Source organism: Parasteatoda tepidariorum, chromosome 7 (assembly GCF_043381705.1).
Source record: "Parasteatoda tepidariorum isolate YZ-2023 chromosome 7, CAS_Ptep_4.0, whole genome shotgun sequence".
In the NCBI taxonomy this organism is placed as follows: domain Eukaryota; kingdom Metazoa; phylum Arthropoda; class Arachnida; order Araneae; family Theridiidae; genus Parasteatoda; species Parasteatoda tepidariorum.
The window spans coordinates 14755050-14767288 of NC_092210.1; the positions used below are offsets into that span (position 1 = coordinate 14755050).

The 12239-nt window shown below is 28.8% G+C and overlaps 1 protein-coding gene across 11 annotated transcripts in view; it reads right to left on the bottom strand.

Annotated features, from left to right (window-relative positions):
• LOC107445081 (SEC14-like protein 2) overlaps positions 1 to 12239 on the bottom strand; it is a 42806-nt gene that overhangs the window by 17529 nt on the left and 13038 nt on the right. For 8 of the 11 annotated variants that reach the window (XM_071183098.1, XM_071183101.1, XM_071183097.1 and 5 more), the window contains 4 exons: positions 10468 to 10549; positions 7001 to 7076; positions 4043 to 4086; positions 1314 to 1376 (listed from right to left, as the gene is read on the bottom strand). In XM_071183098.1, coding sequence (XP_071039199.1) covers positions 1314 to 1376; positions 4043 to 4086; positions 7001 to 7076; positions 10468 to 10518 — 234 coding nt within the window. In that variant the 5' untranslated portion in view covers positions 10519 to 10549. Of the gene's footprint in view, positions 1 to 657; positions 721 to 1313; positions 1377 to 4042; positions 4087 to 7000; positions 7077 to 10467; positions 10550 to 12239 lie in introns of all 11 variants that reach the window. The other 3 variants (XM_071183103.1, XM_043054518.2, XM_071183096.1) reach the window with 1 other exon arrangement.

Sequence of the window (12239 nt, forward strand, 5' to 3'; positions counted from 1 at the left end):
TTACTTATTCCGTCACATTTAAGTGAATTTAATCATTAAAATTAGATTGAAACGGTCTAATTTTTGACAATTGATTCATACAATAAAGGGCATATTTTCTATTAAACACTTGTGTGGAGAGAGTTATTGACAATGTCAACCTTCATCTATGTAAAGGTACCCCAACATAGAATCGAGTTAGCATGTTTTATATACTTGTGAATTGGAATTGCATTTTTGTAGTGGTAGATACACTACAGTAATCCCCCACCAGAATTATATCTGCGATAGAATTCGATAAATGGATACCACTAGTAGATTCATTGCTGTTTTGCGAGAGGCTGGGAGAGCTGTATTAAGATTATTACCACTAGTTGATTCATTCATTTCTAGTTGATTCTTTGTTTGTTTTTGTTAGAAGTGGGGTGAGCTGTATTAAGATCACCATACTTATTAAGTTCTGAACGTGAGAGCTGTATTAAGTCAAGGTAGGCATGTTTACATCACGTCCGAAGGTCACCAATGAGGGGAGAGTAGTTATTGACCGTGTTAACCTACATCTATGAAAAGGTACCTCAACATAGAATCGAGTTAACATGTCTTGTATACTTATGAATTGGCATTGTATTTTTGCAGTGGTAGATACACTACAACTTGCATGAATAAACATATATTTACCTCTGGAGGCTTATAGTCTTCTAATATTGTATCTATTCCATATTCCTTTCTGAATGAGATATGCTGAATATAAACAATACTCAATAAAATCAATTTTTCATAAACCAAATAAATTAATCTATAACAATTGTTTTACAGGAGCGATTATTTCTTTGAAAATTAACGAAAGCGTTTAGTANTAAGGGTCAAAATAATCTGTACAGAAAAAGAAATTGTATTTTATTCATTTAAATTAAGTGTATGGTGTCTGGCGTAAGCTCTAAATTTCGCTCATTTTAGGCTTAATTTTTCAAATATTTTAAAAACTATGCGATATTCAAAAATATTTCTTCTTGTTTATATCATTTTATGTCACACATGAACCAATAACACACATGTTTTTAAAAAAAATTTATTTTTAAAAAAAATTTCATCGTACCCAGGCAGTCGCCTTAAGTTCTGAACGTGAGAGCTGTATTAAGTCAAGGTAGGCATGTTTACATCACGTCCGAAGGTCACCAATGAGGGGAGAGTAGTTATTGACCGTGTTAACCTACATCTATGAAAAGGTACCTCAACATAGAATCGAATTAACATGTCTTGTATACTTATGAATTGGTATTGTATTTTTGCAGTGGTAGATACACTACAACTTGCATGAATAAAAATATATTTACCTCTGGAGGCTCATAGTCTTCTAATATTGTATCTATTCCATATTCCTTTCTGAATGAGATATGCTGAAGATAAACAATACTCAATAAAATCAATTTTTCATAAACCAAATAAATTAATCTTTAACAATTGTTTTACAGGAGCGATTATTTCTTTGAAAATTAACAAAAGCGTTTTGTAGAAGTAAAGAAATTAAGAAATTCTTAGAAAAAAGCTTTTGTTAGAATAATTTTTTTTTATTTAAACATGGCCAAAATGTGATTCACTTTAATTAAATATTAAAAAAAACAAAGTGGCTGTATGAAATAATATTTATAAAAAATTAGCTATGTACAAATGGAAGGAAGAATTGATAATGTTTAAAGGAATAAATAATAAACAATGTTCAAAAGGATAAATAATAAACAATGTTCAAAAGGATAAATAATAAACAATGTTCAAAAAGATAAATAATAAACTATGTTCAAAATAAGGCTTAAAGAAATTAGTGTCTATTAAAAGAAATAACATTTGAAAGGAATGACATTTGAAAATAATTTTCTAAATAATAATAAAGGGAAAAAATTATTTCCGTTCATTTATAATTTAACCCATTGGCAAAATGGGTCTTGTTTTGGGTTTTATGGCGTGCGTAACTTATTTGGACGCCATCCCACTTTTCAACTGTGTACAAGAGTAATAATGAACAGTGCGCATGCGTCGTCATTGCATGTGTTGCTATAGTGACCGCTGCTGTTTTTATTTTTATTTTCACTAGCAGGCATTTTTAATGTATTTACATAATAATAATTTAAAATATCCTTACATTCTTTTAAATAGTAACTTAAAATTACTGGCTTGACAGTGATTTCAATATAAATATGAATATTGAAAAAGGAAAAGTATTTTGTGATGTTTTGAAACACGTACATAAGCAGGATTTGAAAACCAATCCAATGACAATCAGTTTTTGCAACCCATGATTTGAAATGTGGCCCTTAACGGAATCAATCGAGAAAGAAAAAGTATTTGACCAATGGGTAGCCAGTGATCGTAATAAGGCGATAACAACTTTTTCCTTCTTTATTTTTTAATTTTTTTTGTTGTCTGGAATAACTCAACTAAGCATAAGGCCACAGACTCGAGTATAATATACCTTTAAGATTTCATTCTCTTAGTATTACAGAGTTTATAATTACAGGGAAGTTAAGAGTTAAGTCTAATGCTTTAGCATGCAGAAATGCAATAATTATTTTTCTCAAAGCGTATAAAAATCACAACAGTTTCCGATCAACTGGGATCAACAACTTTTGGCAGAATTCGACTATTACTGTTTTTCACCTGGAACAAATCACACAAAATTTTTCATACATTTATGCTATTAGATTTATGGTATTCTTATTATTAGTTGATATTATTAGATTTAGATTATGGTAGATAATTTGAGCATATAAAATTAAGTAATCCTATCCGTAAATAAGAATTTTCAATGAAATAAAGCAATAAACTCCTTTTTTAGAACTTTAAAAGCAAAAAAACTTAAATTATGAATCTCAGAATGTCCATTCTTTAAATCAAAAGCATAAACTAACCGTTTTCTAGTGCTACTAGTACTTTGTTCCACTGAGATGGCTCCATCGTTTGTGAGACGAAAAGAAACTTTGAAAAAGTGCATTGTGATGACGTCATACTAGATCGTCGATTTAACATTTTGTGATTTCGTTATTTTTAGTACTTAATATCCGTCATATTTGGCACATTTAAGCCAATTTGGTCCTGTATGGTCTTATATTGCTTCTCTTACTTTTATTGCTTTATATTGATATCTATTGCTTCTTTGTATTGTTTTTGCTCTGTATTTTACAATACATCAATATAAGAAAAATTTCACTGAAAAAAGCGAAATGATTTTCAAAGTATTATAGCATATCGAGTAAGTGAAAAAACTCAACAAATCTGTAAATTTGTTAGAAGTGGTTCCCAATTGTTTCGGCTACGGAACCCTAAACAGTCAACATTCCTTATAAATAAAATTTATTAAAAAATTTTTGAACGTTATAACCCATAAAAAAACTATTTTTGAAATAATTAATTATAGAATGAAGATTTTTCATTGCTTTTTCATCAATACTCTTAAATTAGGTTATATGTTCGATATTTAAATGTGCAGTTCTTGTTCTAGATCTAGTCTAGTTATGAGTTTGTTTATGGGTATATATATACGAATGAATAAAATGAAGTGGAATTATAGTTTAGTTCGGGATGAAAACTGCTGTTGAAAACAATTATTAGGGAAACATATTTCTTTATTAAAGAATTATTTTATTTGGATTTGTGAAACGCGATTGGAAATACTAATGCAATATTTTATAAATGCTTGTTCTTGCCATAATTTTCTCAATATATTGTTAAAAGAAACGTATTATCTTTTAGAAACTGCCATGTCCGTTTCATTGGCAATTTATTCGAAATAATTTTATAAAGACAATCGAAAAATTAAATGAATTATGAATTATAGGTTTTATCTAAGTATCACCAGACGTTTCTAAACTCATCATTGGTTACAAAAACTCGCTGAACCCTTTTATCTCTTCCACGGAACCCTAGGGATCCGCGGAACACCATTTGGGAACTGCTGTGTTAGATTATCCTCTAAATTGTTTATCGGTTCTCATAAATAGTAAAAAACTGATAGAAAAATTGAGCAAAAATGGAAAAGATTTCATAATTTTTAAAAAGAAACAGGACTTACTTTTCGGAGCATGCTTTCGGCATTCTTAATATTAAAGTTTCGAGCTATAATAAGAAAAAATAACATTATTTCGTTGAATATTTATAACATACTTTAAACTACAAATACTGCAATATTTAATTTTGAATTTTTAAAAAGTTTTATTTTAAAAAGAGTTTTTAATATAAATAAAAAAATAACTTACTAAAGGAATCATGAATGTTTTGCCTTTTTTTTCAAACCTTATATTTATAATGAATATTGTAGTTCCTAATTTTGAATTGTTTTATTGTGTGATCAATAATAAAATTCGTAGGTTAGATACGTGGAACTTAAACAGCTTATTATTTGTTATTAGCTTAATATTTTATAGTTTTCTTTCTTTTGCTGTGTAGTTACATTCCTTATCTGCTCAAATCATCACCAGCTCTAAAGAATTTTTAAAACGTTTTTCTAATTAATTTTATTGAAAAGGAAGTGGTTCGAAATTTGCATACTAATGAAGTGCCAGATATTACATGGAATTGTTACTGCGAAATTCCGAAATCAAGAGAACGTCGATTTTCACCGGTGAATGTCAACAATCACTTAGTCAAACTTCTTCATCATCCTCCATACTCCCTAGATTTAGCCCTCACTATCAAGCACTTCCTGCTAAGTTTGGAAAACCTTTTCAATAGAAAAACAATTGTAATACCGAAAATACGGTTAAACTGACCTTTCAGAAATCCATTATGAATGATATAGTCCCTTACATCTGTAAGCTATCAATCGAGTTCTACCAATTTCATACTTGACTTATATGGCGGTACTTGTGAATAAGGAAAAATCGTTGAGAATGTGGTACCGGTTAAATTTTAAGAAAATTTCAACTAATTTTCGAAGGAGGAATTTGGATTCAAATTAATAATACAGAGAAAAGACAATAATACAGTGGAAAATAATGCACATGCGATACAGAGGAAAAACAAAGCATATGCATGTTTGCATTTACTACACTATTCTTTACTGAAATGTTTCGATTGTTTTTGATATGATGAGAACTGAATAGAAATTGAAAAAAGAAATATTGCTTCATGTTACTGGCAAAAATTTCTCCTGGCTTCTGATATACTGTAAAATTATGATTATAGTAATAATTAACAACTATATGATTGTAGCAAGAAATTTAGACAGTTATAAAGTAGACATAATATAGACAGTTAGACAGTCGCAAAATCTCTCATATGAGTTGATCTTGATAGAACTACTGTGATAATAGCTGATCAATTAAATGAATTTGGAGCAGACAAAAATGTATGAATATCACATGTGCGAAGATTATTGCAGCTATATTGGAAACTATTTAAAGTTTAAACAACTGTAAAGACTTTCAACAGAGAAATATGAGTTACTATATAAATGCCATATACCCGTTGCTCTTCACTTTAATGCTATGATAATTGATGCTGAGTTAGCAAGCAATTATTTTGGAAATTAAATAATAAAACTAAGTTCGTCACATAAACATCACGTATACATTGAGCCTCGTCCCGCAGTGGACTGATCGTTAAGACACGGTTCCCAGCAGATCACCGAAGTCAAGCATCACTGGCTGCGGTCAGTGTGTAGGTGGGTGACCACTCGGATCAGCCTCGGACAGAGGGTGCACGTTATCGGTCCTCGTTAAACTGTTCTACCATAAAACGCTCGACTTCGCGTGCAGGTCGTCGGACTACCGAAGCAGATGTGTCATCCCTCTGCAGAGGCTTAAAATTGCGATGGCATGTCTTCGGATCATCCTCAGGGATGTTTCCCAGACCGTCGCCAATAGCCCATTATGCAGCTCGAGTGCGGCGTAAATGAACTACAACAACATTGAGCTTCACTTTATGATGAATATTGTTGTGTTGGCAACAGTTCAAAAATTAAGACAATCATAGCAATTTGGAACGGGTAGAAATGTATTCCATTCAGGGATTATATACGTAACTTTTTATTGAAACACTGCATTATTACTGTTATGCGAGCTGTTTAAAAGCTTAAGACACTGATTGAGTATATATTTTCAATATACTTTCATTCATATCATATATTTTCAAAACTGATTTTGACAACTTTTTCGTATTCATAAGACGAAAGTTTTAGCACTGATTCTTGAGATGTTGGCTAATTAGAAATACCCTTAAAATTTTGAATGTATTACTTTTAATTGTCAATTTGTTCCTCCTCTTTTAAACCCATCCTTCTCTCTCCCGTGGTATTTCCGAGCTGGAGTGTTCAGTAGTAACGTGACAATAAGAATGTAACTAATTCATTTCCTTTGCCTGGAAAACATTTTATTTATCATTTTACTCATCAGATGGCAGTACCAGGATATTTTTAAAGTAATTGTAGATAGTTTATTTCAAACTAGATGTCAGCACTAATCAAATGCATAACACAAGTACAAAAGCCAAAAAAATAGGCACTTTTATGACAGTTTTCTTGAAAATTAACAGATCGTTAAGGAGTTAAATACTGATTAACGATTCTTATTGAGTAAGTTCTAATGAATCTACATATTTAAAAAGAATTTTAAAAGTATCTATGTATGGCAGAGATTGCCAAAAGCTATAGATAATAACTGCCCTTATAATTCAGCGAATTATATAACGAATTCTTAAATCATATTATGAATGTAGTTTGTCACGAATTCTGCCACAAATTTGATATTTTATAACAAATTTTCATAATCACTGCCTTCATAATATATTTTTAGGATCTTTCTTAAAAATAAAGTGAAAAATGTATTCATGAATGCATTGTATGAAATGTATTCATGAAAATGAATGCATATTAAGAGTTCCAAATAAGTATTCAAACAAAGTGAAAACAAAACCACTATCGAGATCTGACGAATTGCCAGTGAGGAAGGCCGGATAAAAATATCAAAGCGTACAGTTTCAAGAGGGAAAAAAAGTAATTGAAAGTGGAAACATTAAGTTTCTTTTTACTTACCTTTCAAAAAGCGATAAAACAAGCTTGGATCTTCTAATAATTTGGGTGTCAAATCATGAATAGTCCGTCTTTTCAACTAAAAATATAAAATTACAATTACAATTTAAAATTGTATGGTGCAGTGCACTGTTAAATCTGCAGTGTATAATCTCTTCGAGTTTAATGTTGAACAAACCAAAAAATTTTATTAAGATAAAAGATAAAATTACAATTTAAAAAGATAAAATTACAATTTAAAATTATATGGTGCGCTATTAAATCTTTAGTCTATTAAATCTATTGTCAATATTAATCTGTAACCAAAAAATTTTATTAGATAAAATTAAGAAAAAAGATAATATTACAATTTAAAAAGATAAAATTACAACTTAAAAAGATAAAATTACAACTTAAAAAGATAAAATTACAATTCAAAAAGAAAAAATTGCAATTTAAAAAGATAAAATTACAATTTAAATTTGTATGGTGCTCTTTTAAATCTGTAGTTAATAATCTCTTCGAGTTTAACGTTGAACAAACCAAACAATTGTATTAAGATAAAATTAAGGTAAAATATAAAATTACAATTTTAAAAGATAAAATTCCAATTTAAATTTGTTTGGTGCACTATTAAAACTGTGGTGTATAATCTCTTCTAGCTTAATGTTCAACAAACCAAAAAATTTTATGAAGGAACATTCTTTGGTAAGTTAGCACCAAATAGAGATTTCATATACAATTTAAAGAGTGTAAATAAATCTTAAACTCGTATAATGGTTTACACCAAGATCACGCGCTTTCACACCATCCGTTAAATATTTTAGCTTCCAAAAACACCAATGTTGGCACGCTTTGGATATCGTCTGACGATCGATTTCAGTTGAATACAAATGGGCGAGAGTTAGTTGTTGTTTTCGGCGATTTTATACATATGGGCAAATCTCTAGAACCTTTAACCTATGGTGTCTTCAAACTTTTCTTATAAATATATAACATAATAAGGGAAAATTAATTCTAATAAAATTACAGGAGTAACTATGCATTACTAACTTTAAGATACGTACAGTTTTGATCTCGAGTAACTTGATTTTGGCTTTCATTTCTTACTTCAATCCTACGTTGGACGACTTTTCATGAGTGTCGCTTAGAGAGTTTAACATACTTTTTATTTATTTTTTTCAATATGTATTCTGTTTAAAAAAAAACTGAAAATCACTAAAAACATAATTAAGTGCATCAGCTGTACTATAGTATTTTCTTGAATGATATTTTTCGTAAATATTGACGTTTGCAAACACTTAAAGTTTNTATATATATGGGCAAATCTCTAGAACCTTTAACCTATGGTGTCTTCAAACTTTTCTTATAAATATATAACATAATAAGGGAAAATTAATTCTAATAAAATTACAGGAGTAACTATGCATTACTAACTTTAAGATACGTATAGTTTTGATCTCGAGTAACTTGATTTTGGCTTTCATTTCTTACTTCAATCCTACGTTTGACGACTTTTCATGAGTGTCGCTTAGAGAATTTAACATACTTTTTATTTATTTTTTTCAATATGTATTCTGTTTAAAAAATAACTGAAAATCACTAAAAACATAATTAAGTGTATCAGCTGTACTATAGTATTTTCTTGAATGATATTTTTCGTAAATATTGACGTTTGCAAACACTTAAAGTTTGTCGCGAAATTTTGGCACGTCAAACCGTAACCATCGAAAATTGAAAAAAAAGGTATACAATCCAATTCTGCGAGTTCTATGTTAGTGATATTCCAAAAGCTTATTTAAAATAGAACAAACTTGTATCATTATTATAGATGAATATTTTTATTTGCAGTAATTATAAATTAATCGAATTTATCCCAAACTGTCATTCGGTGAGGTAGCAGTAACGATGACGCAGATCTAAAAAGTAAATGTTAAAATCAATCAAAACTTTGATCACACGTTTGTCATTGCCCAATTTATTTTCTGCGTTATTTGCATCATTGCGTTGCATCTGAGAAAAGTTTTCGATCTATTCCCTAGGTTGTCCAGACCGTAACCCTGTCAAACCGTAACCACAGGATTAAGTAATTGAATTTAACATATCAGAACTTAGTTTTTTCCCTATGTTTTATTAATTGAAAATATTTTTTGACTGAAAATAATTGAAGTAGGCCTTTTTATACATTTTATAACAATTTAACTTAATATTAAAATTTTTCATTTCATTTATGATACTAATAATGTTTGATGAGAAATAAAGGGTAAATAAGGAAAATTCAAAAATTTTAATTTTTTGTTTATACTTATAAGGGCATCGAAATTTTCGATGTTCACGATTATTTTCTGATATTTCATACATTTTCAAACAATCCTGGAGGTTTAAAATAGTGTGCCTATATATTTTTTTTAATTTTTTTTATCAAAAAGTTAAAGGTTCTAGAGATTTGCCCATATACTGAAACTAAAAAAGTTCCCTGAATGAATATCTTTGCTTGTATAAGAAGAATGTTTATATTTTAAGTCTTTGTAAACTCTATTAAATAGTTTCTATCAGCTTCAATTCTGTTAAGTCTAGTTCCAATTTGTCTAAATATTTGCTCTGTTCTACGTGTATGTTTATTTACAATCTTTGTTTTAAAGAATCAAATTAATGTATGAATGCATCCTAAATTAATGATTTTCTCGGAAAAATAACTCTAACGCTATTAGCAAAAAATATACCTACTATGTGAGATTAGGTTAGAGGAAATTTCACAGAACTATGTATTGGATAAAAATTATGTGAATTGCATAATTGAAAATTTCGTAAAATAAAAGAGCAATTTAGTCCACACAAATCTTTTTAAATAGCTTGATTTAACGTATCAGCATGACAACCTGTAATTCTATTGTTTGGTGAGGACAAACTATGTACTTAAGATTAGTTAACAATTTTCACCAGGAAGACGTTTAACTAGTTATGATTATGTACATTAAGTTTAAACAAATTGCTATCTAACTAAGAGATAAATAAAAGTAGATTGAAGGTATGATAAAATTGTCAAATAGAAATAAGAAAAACGTTCAAGGAGAAATCTCTTATATATTTAGATAGTGATAATGGGGGCGAAAAAGCTATAAAACAATGATAAAATTAAATCTAAAATTGAATCTACTTTAAAATAGGAAAAACCAAAAAGATGTAAAGCAGTAAGGGGAAATAAAAAACAATTACAAAAGCAAATATCTTGTAATTCGATGCAATCTGATATGATTGTCATTGTGAGAAGCACATAAACTTCGAAATTTTAGAAAATTATAGTTTTTATTTTTATTACCCGACTACCTCTTCTCTTCCAAATTTGAATTTGAATTAAGATTTGAATCTTCATTCCAAATTTGAATGAATTACACTATAGTCTTTAAGACCCTGTATAAAATTTAAAATAATTATATTCATAATATACATATATATATTTCTAAAATGAAATTTTTTTTCAAAAAAATTACCTCTTCGATGGCATTTTGTTCTTCAGTACTAAGTTGTTCCAGCCAAGTCATGGTTTTTCACTTCATTAGTTTAGTCTTTAACCTGTAAAAGTCAAAGTCATTTTAAAAAAGAGTCAAGGAAATCAATTAGGCGTATTTTGAAAATAAATTTCAAAATGACTTTTTTTACTCAACAACAATACTTTAGGACAAAACAAAGTTTATGTAATATTTCGTGACTTTCAACTTTGAACGATAGCATATTATCGTAAAGTTTTGTTTTTTTTCTTCTTGTAGATTTTATCTATTTTCTAGAAAATAACAATAAGAGATGAATTGACAGAACTGTTTTTATCATTTGCATCGCATCGGCTATTTTAGTCGACATTTTATTGATAACCTGTCATTTCATGTAGTTAAAGGAGAAGTGTAGACATAAAATAAAAATAAAATGTCTTGAATAACTTATGATTCAATGACCGGATTTGTACTTGATAAGCTGCGGTTTCTGATATTCGCAGTGCTCAGCTAAAATGCAAAATGCGAAAAATAAAAAGGCATCACCCCAAATAACTTTTGTTCTTATGATTGGATTTTCACAAACTATGTGCTAACCCTAATTTTTCAAAGAGATGAACCTCAAATATGCTAATTAAATTATGCTAAGTTACGGAATCAGACACAAAAACATGCTTTCTCTGAAAAGACATGCATTTTCTTTAACGCATTTGGATGTTTGGCTATGAAAATAAGGGGAGGGGGGTAGTAGCACTCTTGAAAAATATGGCCCTCATATTTTAGTTGGGACAGCAGTTTAAAGTTTATGCCCCCTTAATGATAATTTCGCTTTTTGAATACTTTACCACATTTCGAGAACTAATGAAGAGAATCGAGATTAATAATGTTTAATATAAAATATTTATAACATAAAAATAGAAATATAATATAAGAATAATGTTTATCTAAAAAAGTCCATTGTAAGAAACAAATTTTAACAATTATTTAATATTTTATTCCATAACGCTCAAAAAATTTTTAATTCATGAAGCACATAAATTTTGAAACCATTTTTAATTATGCAAGTTCAAATAACGAAATACTCAATTTGAGCGAAGTTGGTCGAATAGTTTCTGAGATATAAATTTCGAAAAACTTGTATTTTTAAACCTTCATATCATATGTTGATTGGTTAGGTTCAAATTTTGTACTTTGTCATTTAAAATCACGCAGTTTAAAATTAAATAAAAATTTGCTTACCTCATAACACAAAAATCTTTAGATTCTTGTTAAATTAAGTAATACAATAATAACAAATAATTATTAAAATCTTTTTTACATAGAATTATATTTGGACAAAGGAATTTTATATTGCTTGAAAAAAATTATTGATACGTTTAAAAATTTCCCGAGCTATAGCGAAATACTTAAAAAGTTAATTTAATATTAAAGGGCCAGAAACTTCAACCGCTGTCCTGCCTAAACCGTTGGGGCCATATTTTCTAGTCATCCCATATTTTGATAGCCAAAAATCCAAATCTGTCAAAAAAAGTTTTGTTTATTCAGAGAAAGGTTTTTATGCCTGATTCTGTAATTCAATTAATAGTTAGCGCTAATTATTGTGAGATCAACCTTTTGAACTATTCAGATTGGCAGTCAGTGCGTGAAAATTCGTTCATTTGAACAAAGGTTAATTTAAGTGATATCTTCTTTATTTTGATCACTGTACAAAATTATTTGAGTGCGCCCTAAGGAATTCTGACAATTTTAGTTGGATGCAAATTTTAACAAATTTT